At 38.8% G+C, this 16596-nt stretch overlaps 1 protein-coding gene across 1 annotated transcript; it reads left to right on the top strand.

The window, feature by feature from the left end:
• The first annotated feature begins 3039 nt into the window (after positions 1-3039).
• On the top strand, positions 3040-14968 carry LOC111860009 (myosin heavy chain, fast skeletal muscle-like). Its single transcript, XM_072715150.1, has 39 exons — positions 3040-3248; positions 3461-3604; positions 3691-3847; positions 3975-4002; positions 4129-4240; positions 4321-4413; positions 4508-4571; positions 4655-4753; positions 4833-4936; positions 5048-5186; positions 5268-5386; positions 5577-5726; positions 5808-5978; positions 6080-6386; positions 6502-6569; positions 6659-6746; positions 6851-6968; positions 7220-7343; positions 7433-7569; positions 7823-8078; positions 8170-8412; positions 8498-8674; positions 8756-8901; positions 9008-9098; positions 9174-9563; positions 9646-9772; positions 9859-9977; positions 10091-10287; positions 10375-10558; positions 10677-10842; positions 11004-11128; positions 11217-11525; positions 11613-11816; positions 11917-12042; positions 12153-12323; positions 12533-12637; positions 12720-12815; positions 13593-13734; positions 14844-14968. The coding sequence occupies exons 1-39, from the start codon at positions 3048-3050 to the stop codon at positions 14966-14968; spliced, it is 5922 nt and encodes a 1973-aa protein (XP_072571251.1). The 5' UTR covers positions 3040-3047.
• The last annotated feature ends 1628 nt before the right edge of the window (positions 14969-16596 follow it).

Here is a 16596-nt window from a genome sequence, read left to right as displayed (position 1 = left end):
CTTAAAAATCCACCATAAAGCTTTATGTCACTATGACTGTTTTTTAAAAAGTACTATGCCTGTATGATGATCACTTCGTAATAATACATGAAATGGTTTTTAAAAAATACTACCTAATTTCTTTAATTCTTTTCAAACATCACCACAGCCCCATAGTGGGCAAGCAGTTAAGGGAGATGAATGGCATGAGGGATTTCCAAAGGATTTTACACTATACACCATTTATTTTTTAAGGAGATGCCCATAAGAGTGCTTGTCAGCATAGCTGTCAGATGGTCCTGTCACCATTCTGGCAAAAGTCCTCAAAGCTGTGAATAACAGGACAGCTGGAACAAGACCAGGATATCACATGCTGGGGAGATGAACAACTGTAGGATGAAGGCTGAACTGCATAAGCATTTTTAGCAAACACTATGACATTAAAGAAACATGTTAAAGTCCGTGCACCTTCCTATGGTTTAGGAAACCCAGGTAGCATAGCACAGCACAAGGCTATGTTAAAGTTGAAAAGGACAAAAAAATTGCCTTTGAGCTCCGAAGTTATGGGTTAGAATCTAACAACATCTCTGAGAAGAGTTTGTATTTCCCCATTTACAGTGTGCAAAAAAGGACAAAGTGTACTCTGATGAGGCCAGGACCCATCGTTACACGTACATGAAGCACTGCTGAGCTCTGTGTGCTGCTGGAGTAACTAATCTCACTAATAAGTCTATAGATGTCAGAAGTCAATATTTTATATCCAATAATATAAACGGAAAACAAGGAAAATATCTGTAACTATACAGCATGGATATCTGAGATGTTTCCTGTGTGCAGCCATGATCCTTTAAAATGATTGATTTGACACTAGAAAAATGTATCAGTTTTATTATGGCCCAATTTGCACAATTATATTTAGATAGTGTTAAACATGCCTTAAAAGCAAAGTTTAAATTTTTATTACCCATAATGAAAGTAGCATTAATACTAAAATAAAAGGCAGTTTGAGCTCTTAAAATGTTACTTGTTTCACCAGTTGCATATTCCACAAACCTGAATTGGCTCACACCTTGTTTAACAGATAATTAACAAAGTTTGAGTATGTTGAACATAAACTTTCATCCATCAGATCCACTGATCCATTTTCCATTACTGTTTATCTACTGCAGAGTCACAAAGCACATTGAGCTTTTTGCTAACAAACACATGACAAAATCTGAACAAGATGATGATCCACCACAATGGCACACACATGCAAAAGCAGTATCGGTTAGACATGTCCAGCCAAACAGGAAATTGAAATTCCCATACATACAACTGCAGGAGGAATCAAACAAACCATCCCAGAGGTGTGAGACCAATAAGCCATCATTTAATTACTAAATCATCCCATATAAAGCAAACAAAAATCACCATAAGCTTAACTTACGAAATAAATATGTGCAAATAAACACAATTAAAAAGGAAATATTAATACTGACAGATTTTCCAGCCAATGTATCAGCATCCAGTGATTCAAATGCAAACAATGAACTTAATTTAAATAATTTCAAAACATTACATATTGAAATTAACTTCAAGGAAATCTGCTGACACCAAATTTGTTGAAATGTCACAGGGGGCTGTACTGGAACACCACGAGGAGCACGTTTCTCATGCTCAAAGAATGACAGCTGTCAGTCCCAAATGTGCTTATTTATAAAGATTTACAAGTAGCAGAAGCTCAGCAGTAGCATGCCAGCAACAGGTGTAGCCTTCTCCACAGCTAAATTGACTCTTTGCTGAAGTGTGCATAAACCCAATATTACCTGATTGTACGTTCATCTAAAAAAAAAAAGTGAACAACACACAATGTTTTAAAAAGGCTTGAAAACTATTATAGATCATACATCCCATAGCTAAATGATTCGGTGATCTGTGTACTTAACATGTATCAAAAACATTTTCCAAAATGTACGACATTCCTAATGTGTATAGATGTAAGTCTTTTGGCATATCTAATGTCACGATACATTAAATACAGTATATTGAAATCATTAAACTTTACAGCACAAGACATTAATACAAAGACATTCTTCATAATATTTTATTATATAACATCTACCAGTTTCAAATTGAAGTTTTAAATGCCCAGGGTGTAACATAAGATAAAAATAAGTCTAGGGGTCCGTGATATAGAACTGTTGTTTAAAGGGCCTAAATACATGACCAAATAGAGCAGGGTCTTTCTGCTGAGCAACCACAAAGCTCCCTATAAAATCAGCAGCTCCAGACTCCTCCAACAGCTGACAGACACCCAGCACAGGTATGTGCATGAAAACACTGTTTCTGTATCATCTTAGTTATTTGTTACATTGAATAATTACTTTTAAATAATAACTTTAATATTATGTATTCTAACTGTCAATACCATGGCACAATAATAATAATAATAAATACATACATACCTCACATTCAGGTTTCATACATTAACATTCATTCATTACATAAGTACATATGTATGTGTGTTTATGTATATATATACATATATGTAGATTCTGAGACTAGTAATTTCTTGCCACATTAAGATAAAATTGATTCTTTTTGAACAAAAGCATGTAATGATTATATCTTTCAATTTTCAGCATCAAAAGAAACTAACTTCCCTTCTCTTGTTTTGGAACCAGAAAAGGTAAATTCTGTATCTTACATATAAAACATCATTTGAAAACAGCGCTGATCTGAAAATCCACAGCTATGTTAAAAGCCATGTGGCTACCTGTCTAGTTGTAATGCCATTTTAAATTTCTTTTTTTTCTATTTTGGCTTATAATATTTATTCTTATCACCATATCCAAAAAAAAATATATCAAAGGTTGTTGAATCAATCAACTAAATGTCAAACATGTTACATTTCAGATAGGCTTCATGAAACTATCATGAAAATAGTTTTGAATGAATCAAAAAAAAAATCAGATATTTAATATGAATGCAACACATATTTCATTAACAGAATTATGTGACTCGTGATTGTGCCTAATCATAGATTATTGATAATTGCTTTTTAAATTCCTCAGTAAACTGTCATCATGGGGGATGGAGAAATGGAGTGTTTTGGCCCGGCGGCCATTTACCTCCGGAAGCCAGAGAAAGAGAGGATTGAAGCCCAGAGCAAACCCTTTGATGCCAAAACGGCCTATTTCGTGACTGAACCGAAGGAGATGTACCTCAAAGGGGTTCTTCAAAGTAGAGAGGGGGGCAAAGCCACTGTTAAGACTTTGTGTGGGCAAGTAAGTACAACTGTGTACCTAACAGATTAATTACAGATCATTAGTACTAAATTATTAAGCTTTTCATTTTTAAATGTCTTATTTGCATTATGGTCATGGTAATCACTACCAGTTTTGCACATAAAGCAATTAATGTATTCAGTTTTATTTGAAAGGTCTTTTTGTGACTTTGCTTACATCTCTGGACATATCTCTGTGTCTTCTTAAACCAGACCATTACAGTTAAGGAGGATGACATTCACCCCATGAACCCTCCAAAGTACGATAAAATTGAGGACATGGCCATGATGACCCACCTCAATGAGCCTGCTGTGCTGTACAACCTCAAAGAGCGTTACGCAGCCTGGATGATCTACGTAGGTTTTTCCATTAAATCTGTTTTATGCGTCCTTTCATATAAAAAACTACATGTATGAATAAATGTTTACTTTCTGTATTACAGACATACTCCGGGCTGTTCTGTGTCACTGTGAACCCCTACAAGTGGCTCCCAGTGTACGATACTGTTGTTGTGACCGGCTACAGGGGCAAGAAGAGAATTGAAGCTCCTCCCCACATCTTCTCCATCTCTGACAATGCCTATCAGTTCATGCTCACAGGTATGAATAACCCAAAATACGGATTTGTTTTCGTGAATTTAGAATATTACCTCTCCAAAATTTCCAGGCTGAGAATTATTGGCTGAGAATTGTAAAACAATACATTTCCTTATCATTCGTCTTACAGATCGAGAGAACCAGTCAGTCTTGATTACGTAAGTATCTGATTGCAAAATAGAGATATAAATAACCAATGTTGAAATCTGACGAGAAAACTAAATAGAAAATAAGTTATATATGCATGACCTACATCTGAGTCTTTTTCCCATACTCTCCAATAGTGGAGAATCCGGTGCAGGAAAGACTGTGAACACCAAACGTGTCATCCAGTATTTTGCTACAGTCGCCATTTCAGGGCCGAAGAAAGCAGAACCTGTTGCTGGAAAAATGCAGGTCAGAGAGAATAATAATTATACTGAATAAGTAACAAACATATAGTAGCAAGAGTCTTAATACTCCAGTGTCTCCTGTAGGGTTCCCTGGAAGATCAAATCATTGCAGCGAACCCGCTGCTGGAGGCTTATGGTAATGCCAAGACTGTGAGGAATGACAACTCCTCTCGTTTTGTAAGTTCATCTAACTTTATGTCAAATGTTACTCCCAAAATTAGTTGCAAATATTACTGTGTTTTAATATTCTAATTCTTCCACTATATTATAGGGTAAATTCATCAGAATCCATTTTGGGCAAACTGGAAAACTGGCTTCTGCTGATATTGAAACTTGTAAGTCCTCATCTCCCAAACTGCTAGCTTTAAGATTGATGAAAAAATTATAAATGTAACATGTTGCAAACTCCTATTGACAGATTTGCTGGAAAAGTCAAGAGTCACTTTCCAGCTGTCAGCTGAGAGAAGCTACCACATCTTCTATCAACTTATGACAGGCCACAAACCAGAGCTGCTTGGTATGTACCCAGTGTCTGGGGTAAACTGGGGTTTTGTACCTGCAGTTTACATCTGTGAATGTTTTCTTCATCTTTACAGAGGCACTTCTGATCACCACCAATCCATACGACTACCCCATGATCAGTCAAGGGGAGATTGTGGTGAAAAGTATCAATGATGTTGAAGAATTTATAGCCACAGATGTGAGTAAATGATTAATGAAACATCACGTTCATTTAATCACAGTATTACAACAGAAATTTGTCTTAGCATTCAGTAAATTATAAATCATGTTTTTCTTTTGAATCACGAAGACTGCAATTGACATCTTGGGCTTCAGTGCTGAAGAGAAAATAGGCATCTACAAACTGACTGGAGCAGTGATGCATCATGGGAACATGAAGTTCAAGCAGAAGCAGAGAGAGGAGCAGGCAGAACCTGATGGCACTGAGGGTAACTGATGAGATTCCCTTAACCACAAAATGATTTACTCTGGGTTAAAGAGCATGAACCAACATATTGTTTGTATTTCAGTGGCCGATAAAATTGCCTACCTCTTGGGCCTGAACTCAGCTGACATGCTGAAGGCTCTGTGCTACCCCAGAGTGAAGGTCGGGAATGAGTTTGTGACCAAGGGGCAGACTGTACCTCAGGTGAATTATATACATTTATAATGATTTCTTGTGCAGCAACACAGAAAATATGATTATATCTCATGTTGTTATGTAAGTGTGCAAATGCAGCAGTTTTATACATTAAGGAATTTTAAAAACTGTTCGAACGGTTTAAGTGAAAGGCTGAAGAGTCAAGAAAAATATCTTTTTTTCGCTTTGCAATTATCAGGTTAACAATTCCGTAAGTGCCCTCTGCAAATCAGTCTATGAGAAAATGTTCTTATGGATGGTGGTGCGTATCAATGAGATGTTGGACACCAAGCAGCCGAGACAGTTCTTCATTGGTGTGCTGGATATCGCCGGCTTTGAAATCTTTGATGTGAGTTGATATTCCCAATGCCATTAAATATTCAGTTCCCTTATAAGATGAAATATTAAATCTATTTACTCTGAAAATCAGTTCAACAGCCTGGAACAGCTGTGTATCAACTTTACCAATGAGAAACTGCAACAGTTCTTTAACCATCACATGTTTGTGCTGGAACAAGAGGAGTACAAGAAAGAGGGGATTGAGTGGGAGTTCATTGACTTTGGTATGGACTTGGCTGCCTGCATTGAGCTTATTGAGAAGGTATGTGACATGAACATTGCTCTATATAAATAGATTCTTCCTTTATTGTCATTTTTAAAGATTCTGTTTATTTGTACTTATTTTATTTGTGTCTCCAACAGCCAATGGGCATCTTCTCCATCCTTGAAGAGGAGTGCATGTTCCCCAAGGCTACAGACACAAGCTTTAAAAACAAGCTGTATGACCAGCATCTGGGCAAAAATAACGCCTTCCAGAAGCCCAAACCTGCCAAAGGCAAAGCTGAGGCCCACTTCTCCCTGGTGCACTATGCTGGCACTGTGGATTACAACATCTCCGGCTGGCTGGACAAGAACAAGGATCCTCTGAACGACTCCGTAGTGCAACTCTATCAGAAGTCATCTGTCAAACTGCTGGTTCACCTCTATGCATCACATTCTTCAGGAGACGGTATTTACAATTTTAGACTTTTGTGTATGTGCCATGAAAAAGAGAGTGATTTCATCAGGAAGACTAATAATGGCATATCACTATATACTCACAAATACAATTAATTTCTAAACAGATAGCGGTGGCAAAAAGGGAGGCAAGAAGAAGGGTGGCTCCTTCCAGACTGTGTCTGCTCTGTTCAGGGTACAGTACATATTGTAATCAGTTACTGTCTGCAATATCAATACATGCCTCCATCTTATGTCAATGACATACATCCTGTCATCCTACAGGAGAACCTGGGCAAGCTGATGACCAACCTGAGAAGCACTCACCCTCACTTTGTGCGCTGCCTGATTCCAAACGAATCAAAGACACCAGGTTTGTACAGGACTGTACATTATATCAACTGTGTAAACTTCAATATTACAGGAGTTTCACTAGGTTTATTCAGATTTTATGTATAATTCCTTCATTTCCTCCAGGTCTGATGGAGAACTTCCTGGTTATCCATCAGCTGAGGTGTAATGGTGTGCTGGAAGGTATCAGGATCTGCAGAAAGGGTTTCCCCAGCAGAATCCTCTATGGTGACTTCAAGCAGAGGTCATTTTACACACTTCTCTTTCATGGATTACTCTATCAAAAGCACTTTTCATAAATGGAATATATGTACTGTATGTGTGTGTGTGTGTGTGTATACATATATGCACATACTGTATAATATGGCATATTTATGTGATATTACTTGAAAATATTGTAAAATTATGTACATCTATTACATAAATTAAAAGTCGGATACATTATTTTAAATGGTTTTAAATTTAAAATATGGTTTTAAATGTATTTCACCTCAGATACAAAGTACTGAATGCCAGCGTGATTCCAGAAGGACAGTTCATTGACAACAAGAAGGCTTCAGAGAAGCTCTTGGGTTCAATAGATGTGGACCACACTCAGTACAAGTTTGGCCACACCAAGGTAAAAGCCTGGAGATATAATCTGTGTCATGATTTTTGTGACACACATTACACTGCTATTTACCTAATATCTACTACCTCTGTTACCAGGTGTTCTTCAAAGCTGGTCTGTTGGGTACTCTAGAGGAGATGCGAGATGACAAACTGGCCACTTTAGTCACCATGACTCAGGCCCTGTGCCGTGGTTTCCTCATGAGAAGGGAGTTTGTGAAGATGATGGAGAGGAGGTAAATACTCAGCATATTATTTCTACAACTAATAATTCCAATTTACTATTAATTAAATAACTATTTAGATTTAATTTCACTGGGATGAACTTAAAATGCATGTAAAACTTACATTGTTTTCCAGTTTCTAATTGTTTATATGGGTATTTTGTCATTTAGTAAATCTTTTTTTTTATTTAAATGCTGACTATTTCTATTCATATTGATTAGCTGAATAGCTGTTTAATAACTGGTGTGTTTTTCCTTTAAAAAGGGAGTCTGTATTTAGCATCCAATACAACATCCGGTCATTCATGAATGTGAAACACTGGCCATGGATGAAGCTGTACTTCAAGATCAAGCCACTCCTGAAGAGCGCAGAAACTGAGAAGGAAATGGCCAACATGAAGGAGGAGTTTGAGAAGACCAAAGAAGAGCTGGCGAAAGCACTGGCCAAGAAGAAGGAGCTGGAGGAGAAAATGGTTTCTCTTCTACAGGAGAAGAATGACCTGCAGCTACAAGTACAGTCTGTAAGTAAATCATGTAAATAAATGGCAAGAGTGAACATCATGATATAAATACAAGAAGTTATTTTTATAACTTCAGTGATTTATTTTCCAGGAAACTGAAAATCTCACAGATGCAGAGGAAAGGTGTGAGGGTCTCATCAAAAGCAAAATACAGCTTGAAGCAAAACTCAAAGAGACAAATGAGAGGCTGGAGGATGAGGAGGAAATCAATGCTGAGTTAACTGCCAAGAAGAGGAAACTGGAGGATGAATGTTCTGAGCTGAAGAAAGACATTGATGACTTGGAGCTGACCTTGGCTAAAGTAGAGAAGGAGAAACATGCCACAGAAAACAAGGTTAATGTTAAATCATTTACAAATGTGCATGTTTGACTAATTTTCGTAACTCTTTGTAACCAAATATGGAATGCTTTCTCCTTAGGTTAAAAACCTGACTGAGGAGATGGCCTCTCAGGATGAGAGTATTGCCAAGTTGACCAAGGAGAAGAAAGCCCTCCAGGAGGCACATCAGCAGATCCTGGATGATCTCCAAGCAGAAGAAGACAAAGTCAACACTCTGACCAAAGCCAAAACCAAACTTGAACAGCAAGTGGATGATGTAAGGAAAATAATCATTATTTTATGCCTCTCAATACCAGAAAAAATATGTTTCAGATCAATAACTTGATTTTATCTGTAGCTTGAAGGCTCTTTGGAACAAGAGAAAAAGCTACGCATGGATCTTGAGAGAGCCAAGAGAAAGCTTGAGGGAGACCTGAAACTTGCCCAGGAATCTATAATGGACCTGGAGAATGACAAGCAGCAGTCAGAGGAGAAGCTGAAGAAGTATGAGTGTTGTTAAAATAAAACAGCAAAAAATCCACAGTCCCTAGTTTATTCCCAAGTTTAAAATTGATGCTGAATATTGAGTATGCGCAATTGATGTCCACAGGAAGGACTTTGAGACTAGCCAGCTTCTGAGCAAAATTGAGGATGAACAGACACTGGGTGCTCAGCTTCAGAAGAAGATTAAAGAGCTGCAGGTAAACTCTTGGTACTTCAAATGAACAATGTGGAGCAATCTACTACTATGACTTACACACTGTCATGTATTTTAGGCTCGTATTGAGGAGCTGGAGGAAGAAATTGAGGCTGAACGTGCTGCCAGGGCCAAGGTTGAGAAACAGAGGGCTGATCTGTCCAGGGAACTTGAGGAGATCAGTGAGAGGCTTGAGGAAGCTGGTGGTGCAACCTCTGCTCAGATCGAGATGAACAAGAAGCGTGAGGCTGAGTTCCAGAAGCTGCGTCGTGATCTTGAAGAGTCCACCCTGCAGCATGAGGCTACAGCTGCTGCCCTCCGTAAGAAGCAGGCTGACACCGTGGCAGAGCTGGGAGAACAAATCGACAACCTTCAACGTGTCAAGCAGAAGCTGGAGAAAGAGAAGAGTGAATACAAAATGGAAATCGATGACCTGAGCAGCAACATGGAGGCTGTTGCAAAATCAAAGGTATGAGGAAATTAAGATGTTTGAGGCGATTAAAGCTAATTTGAGGACATTCCCCATTTTTTAAAACAATAATTTCTGACAGGCAAACCTGGAGAAAATGTGCCGCACTCTTGAAGATCAACTAAGTGAACTTAAATCAAAGAATGATGAAAACGTTCGTCACCTAAATGACTTCAGTACACAGAAAGCAAGACTTCAGACCGAGAATGGTTAGTAAAATACAGACTACATTTTAAGCAATAAATATCGCAGAAAAAAGTGAAACATAAGTACTATGCTCTTTTTATTTATTTAGGTGAACTTGGTCGTCAGCTTGAGGAGAAAGAAGCTCTTGTTTCCCAGCTGACTAGAGGTAAACAGGCCTACACACAGCAGATTGAGGAGCTCAAGAGGCATGTTGAAGAGGAAGTCAAGGTAACTAGAATTGTAGTTCTAATGTTTGCCACTAAGCAAGATGAGTCAGATGCATACTTTCATATGAAAACTGATTCAAAAGCAAATTCTTTAAACTAATTTTTTTTTTTAAGGCCAAGAACGCTCTGGCCCACGCTGTGCAATCAGCTCGCCATGACTGTGACCTCCTCCGAGAGCAATATGAGGAGGAGCAGGAGGCCAAGGCTGAACTGCAGCGTGGAATGTCCAAGGCCAACAGTGAGGTGGCTCAGTGGAGGACCAAATATGAGACTGATGCCATCCAACGTACTGAGGAGCTTGAGGAGGCCAAGTAACTACACTGACTCTACATCTTCACTTAACTCCATAAATTTATGTAAAGATAATTCCAGTGAAACTAAAATTTCACTCTCCACAGGAAAAAGCTTGCTCAGCGTCTCCAGGATGCAGAGGAATCTATTGAGGCTGTCAATGCCAAATGTGCTTCTCTGGAGAAGACCAAACAGAGACTGCAGGGTGAGGTGGAGGACCTCATGATCGATGTAGAGAGGGCAAACTCTTTGGCTGCTAATCTGGATAAGAAGCAGAGAAACTTTGACAAGGTAAACAAATATATCGAGAGAATTCCCGTCCAGTTTGCCAGCATAGACATGAAGGAGAAATTTACTTCTAATGCTAACTACCTGCCTTCATCTTGATTTTGTGTTCAATATTTTCTAGGTCCTGGCAGAATGGAAACAGAAATATGAGGAAAGTCAGGCAGAGCTGGAAGGGGCTCAGAAAGAGGCTCGTTCTCTCAGTACTGAACTGTTCAAGATGAAGAACTCCTATGAGGAAACTCTGGACCACCTGGAGACCATGAAGAGAGAGAACAAGAACCTGCAGCGTATGTCCACAAACTGATCCTGATAGATTATAAGATTAATTCCTTCCTTATTGAATCTCAGACTGACAATGAAGTCATAATTTTTTAATTAAATACATTTCTAACCAGCATGAAACAGATTCATGCTGTTCTATTTTAAAATGTATCTGTGTAATATTCAGAGGAGATCTCAGACCTGACTGAACAAATCGGTGAGACTGGAAAGACCATTCATGAGCTGGAGAAGGCCAAGAAGACAGTAGAGACAGAAAAGTCAGAAATCCAGACTGCTCTAGAGGAAGCCGAGGTAATTACACCCATAAAACAGTAATAACAGGAAATAAAAATAATGCTGGGGTACGGGAGGAATTATTATTTATCATTTATCTTCACAGGGCACACTGGAGCATGAGGAGTCTAAGATCCTACGTATCCAGCTGGAACTCAACCAGGTCAAGGGTGAAATTGACAGGAAGCTGGCTGAGAAAGATGAAGAGATGGAGCAGATCAAGAGGAACAGCCAGAGGGTCATTGATTCCATGCAGACCACTTTGGATGCAGAAGTCAGGAGCAGAAATGATGCTCTAAGGGTCAAGAAGAAGATGGAGGGAGACCTCAATGAAATGGAGATTCAGCTCAGCCATGCCAACCGTCAGGCTGCAGAAGCCCAGAAACAACTGAGAAATGTCCAGGGACAGCTTAAGGTATGTACAGTATACAGTTATCTTGACAGTAAAAGGGAAGAGTGTATCTCTGAATAAGAAGATAATAGAAGATGTGTTATCCTACAGGATGCCCAACTGCATCTTGATGAAGCAGTCAGGGGACAGGAGGACATGAAGGAGCAGGTTGCCATGGTGGAGCGCAGAAACACTCTGATGCTGGCTGAGATTGAGGAGCTGAGGGCCGCTCTGGAGCACACAGAGAGAGGCCGCAAAGTGGCTGAGCAGGAGCTGGTCGATGCCAGTGAGCGTGTTGGACTGCTGCACTCCCAGGTATGTTTAAAATATCAAAAGTTATGCATGATCTCCCTGGAGACATTGCTCCAATTATTTGCCCCTGTATTAATATTAAAAATAAATCAATGTTTTTCAGAACACCAGCCTGATTAACACTAAGAAGAAGCTTGAAGGTGACCTTGTTCAGGTCCAGGGTGAGGTGGACGATGCCATTCAGGAAGCCAGAAATGCAGAGGAGAAGGCCAAGAAGGCCATTACTGATGTGAGTCATGTATTAAAACAAAAATTACTTTGAGACCGTACTGATCTCAAAGTAGAATATCCAGGACCAACATCATTCGTATAAACAAAAATTGCGAATGAACCTTTCAGGCTGCCATGATGGCAGAGGAGCTGAAGAAGGAGCAGGACACCAGCGCCCACCTGGAGAGGATGAAGAAGAACCTCGAGGTCACAGTGAAGGACCTGCAGCACCGTCTTGATGAGGCTGAGAGCCTGGCCATGAAGGGTGGAAAGAAACAGCTCCAGAAACTGGAAGCCAGGGTGAGCAATACAACCGATAAACTGTGTTTATGAGAAGGCTACTAATCTCTTATCATTTGGTAACTTTAAAGTGACTCTGAAATGGATGGATTGACATTTGTGCATTTTATGTAGTTTTATATTTCACATTATTAGCATATAATTGCTTTACCATTTGACAATCATTTGATAAATCCACAGGAAAAAAAATCTTAATTTCTATATTTAAGGTACGCGAGCTGGAGTCTGAAGTGGAAGCTGAACAGAGACGTGGAGCCGATGCTGTGAAAGGTGTCCGAAAATACGAGAGGAGGCTCAAGGAGCTTACCTACCAGGTAGATTTTTACAAATATTTATATAAACATAAGAAACATACACTGAAGACTGCAGGTATCTAATAATCTATACTTGTTGCAGACTGAGGAGGACAAGAAGAATGTGACCAGGCTGCAGGATCTGGTGGACAAGCTGCAACTGAAAGTGAAGGCCTACAAGAGACAGGCTGAGGAAGCTGTAAGTTCTGTAATTTGTGTATATATCTCATAACTTTGGCATTTAATTACACCGTAAAATTAATGAAAAATGACAGATTATTCTCATATTCATCCCCTGCTTATCAGTCAAGTAAAGGGTGACTTACACGTACAACAAATTCATACAAGACAATTTCAGAATTATGGATGTGACATATAGACTCATAGTGGCATAACAAAATGCCTCAGAGCATGGACAAGCTTAGTGTCAATGAGTCAATCTGCATGTATTTTTATCTTACCTCTTGGGTTGAATATAGAATATATGAATCCTCAAAATTCATATATTAATTCACACTGTAAATACATAGAATTTTGTCAGCATTATTAATCCATAATCAAACAGACAGACTTTTATGGAAGACTACAAATTTTCTGCAGATTTTACAGACAACTGAAAATTGCCATTATGGATGTGACATTTTTTGTTATGGATTTGACCAGTCTTCTGCAGACTATAGAAACCACATGCTTGCATGGTTAACTTTTATATGAAACAATTGAAATACTAATTATGAAAAAATTATGAGATGAGACATATACACATTTTACAGTGTATATGAGTATTAGTGTACATTTTAAGGATTAGATTAAATAACCACCACCATTGTCTGATTAGGACACTAATACTCAACATATACAATATGAACTATAAAGATTTTTGTAATCTCTCAGTAGTAGCCTGTTGCATTTAGAGCGCTTGGTCTAACAATGATTCAGCATGACTCTCATGATGAGCTCTTTGACTGCTGTACAGGAGGAGCAGGCCAACACTCACCTGTCCAGGTTCAGGAAGGTGCAGCATGAGATGGAGGAAGCCCAGGAGCGTGCCGACATCGCTGAGTCTCAGGTCAACAAGTTGAGAGCCAAGAGCCGCGAAGCTGGAAAGGTATTTGACAGTTCAATACCACTGTTACATTTATATTTATTTTTGAAAAAGAAAAATAATGTTATGAGACATTATTTGATTAGGTTACATAAACTTTATTGATCCCAGGGGAAGCAAGACTCATTTTACAGTATTGGGATTTTTAAATTACACTTCAACATAAACATGTGGGGTGGAGAGGTGGCTCCAAGATTAGGACTCTGTGCCAGAAGGTAGACAGTTTGAATCCCATGAATGCCAGGAATGATTCTACTTTGTTGGGCTCTTGAGCAAGGCCCTTAACGTGCAAATGCTTCATCCTGGGTATGACATTGATCTGCAACCAGGTCCACCAACTTTCAGGGAAAACTTGGTGGTAGGATTGGCTTTCCATTTGCCAGAAAAAAACTTCAAACATCTCAATTCTATTTGAACTAGTGTGGTGCTGATGCACTGCGCTCTGGTTCTTATCCCTGAGGTGGTTAGTCGTGCGGTTGGTGCAGCAAAACACAGTAACAGAACACGTTCCTTATCTCTCTCTCTAAAACATAACCCAATGATTAGCCAAACTGCTAAAATGTGTATGCCTTATTGTATTTTATGGATAAGGTGTTTTACTTTAATTTATTTTCCTCTCTATTTTAAAGGGCAAGGATGACGCAGAATAAGGAACATCATTTGAAACACAATTGCAAGTTATCATAAAATATGAACTTGTGAAATGTCTGCATATACATTTACTAAATAAAGTTTGTTCATTTGAGTACTCCAATGTCTGTTTTTTATGCCTTTAAACCATACAAAATAAATTATGTACAAAGCAAGACAAAAATGGGACATTTCACTTTCAAAACTCCAGCAACTGGTCTCCTCAGTTCCCAAACATTTACAGAGTGTTATTAAAAGAAGAGCCAATCCAACACAGTAGTAAACATGCCCCTGGCCCAACTTTTTTGGAAATGGGGTTGTATATATTACAGAAGAAATTAAAAATTCTTGAGAATATCCTTGTGAGGGTCATGGTGGAAGCATGAACAAACCTCTCCTTCCCAGACTATTTGCTCATGCTGGTGGATCACCAGGCATTCCCAAGCCGTTTGGGAGATATAGTCCCTCCGGCATGTTCTGGGTCTGCCCTAGAGTATCCACCCAACAGGGACAGCCCACCAGGTGGTTTCCTTAAAAGATGTCTGAACCCCATCAGCTGGCTCCTCCTGAACCGAAGGAGCAGTGGCTCTTTTTCAAGATCCTTCCAGATCTACTAACTCCTCTCCGTCTCCGTCAGCTAGCCTAGACACCCTTCACAGAAACCTTGCTTTTTCTACTCATAATTGAAATTATGTTCTCTCGGTCATTACCTATAACTCATGACCATAGGTGATGTCAGAAAAGTAGATTGACCAAAATATTAACTACATACCAATTATTAATAACTGCTGAAATGTGAACCCACATGAATACCTTGATGCAGGAACAATCACAGACCAGTGTTACTTCCTGACTTATGTAAGAGCTTGAATTGTTATGGAAGGCTTGCAAAGAATCATCGAAAAAACTGATGTTGTCATTCCTGAAAAGCACTAATAATGCTTAAAAACCATCATATAAAGCTACCATTTAATGTTACCGATACTGAGACAAAATAGCCTAATTCTGGGTGGTCTGTATACGTTACTAATACATATCATAGGCGCCGAGCGGACCGAGACATCGCGAGTGAATCGAAGGACAAGGAGACTTGCTTGCCGGTGTTCCGGACAATTCAGTTTCCCTATGTTTCCCCTGTCGCGCGCTGATTTGTACACGGTTTCACTGTTGTTTTCATGTCTTTTTACGAAGCTCTTGAGTTAAACAAGCCGTATATTTTAAAACATCACATGCCTTTTCGATGTTTTTTGTTTTTACAGATAATAAATGAAAGTATTTAATTCGCTGGATAGACATATTTCTTGATGAAAACGGTATAGTATTGCTTATAAGACTATATTATGCGTGACGATCTACTTTATTCACATGTAATAATGTACCTGAGTGATTTTCAGACATCTCACATACATATTTGCCTAAATATTAGGGGAAACATTATTTCCTGACATCCAGGATATTTGGTTCCCCCCTGTTAAAACAGGTAGGCTATAGGCTACAGCAACTCTGGGCCTCGGTACTAATAACAATACAGTATATTCACATGTAATAATGTACCTGAGTGATTTTCAGACATTTCACATACCTCTTTGGTTTAATATTAGGGGAAATATTATTTCCTGATAGACAGGGGAAACATAGGGAAACCGAATTGCCCGGAAAACCGGGATATGCTGACCCCCGTCGGCGCTACAATATAATAAAATGAAACAGTACTAACTTATTTTTTAATCCATTTGCCAAAAGTTGTTGAATGTTTCTTCAGGAAAAATGCTAAGAAAAACACTGTTATAGATCTGAGAGCATATGAATATTAGCTTTCCAAAACTCACTCAGTCCACGGGATACATTTTCCAGAAATATTCTGTGGACTTTCTGAGTTGGAATGATCAAGAAATCAAGAGGCTCGCCAATTTTATTACGCAGCCTTTAATTTAAATTTAATACCCCTGGTATATATTTACTGGTCGCATAATGTATTGTATAGCTGTAATATAACATTTACATGTGCCAATTTTCTCACCTCTTTAAATTTTATCAGCAATAATTAACAGAACCATCTTACGGACAATAACAAATTTTAAATTCTCATTTTTTACTACATCTGAAAAACTGCACTGAAGGTCCGGCTTCAAGGTTCCCATAGTTACTGACTCACCTCCAATTTAGTCCAGGGAAGCTGCCAAACCTAAATACCCTTTTTATCGCTATAACCAAACAACCTAAAAACCGTTACATCAACCCATGT

The sequence above is a fragment of the Paramormyrops kingsleyae genome, chromosome 8 (assembly GCF_048594095.1).
Source record: "Paramormyrops kingsleyae isolate MSU_618 chromosome 8, PKINGS_0.4, whole genome shotgun sequence".
Lineage (NCBI taxonomy): Eukaryota > Metazoa > Chordata > Actinopteri > Osteoglossiformes > Mormyridae > Paramormyrops > Paramormyrops kingsleyae.
This window is presented reverse-complemented; position numbering and strand designations above follow the sequence as displayed.

Excerpts from the sequence above, each read along its gene's own strand:
- LOC111860009 (XM_072715150.1), top strand. The coding sequence starts at position 3,048 with ATGGGGGATGGAGAAATGGAGTGTTTTGGCCCGGCGGCCATTTACCTC. Across the intron at positions 5,387-5,576 it reads AGGGGCAGACTGTACCTCAG|GTTAACAATTCCGTAAGTGC; the intron begins GTGAATTATATA and ends TGCAATTATCAG. Across the intron at positions 8,675-8,755 it reads TTGAACAGCAAGTGGATGAT|CTTGAAGGCTCTTTGGAACA; the intron begins GTAAGGAAAATA and ends TTTTATCTGTAG.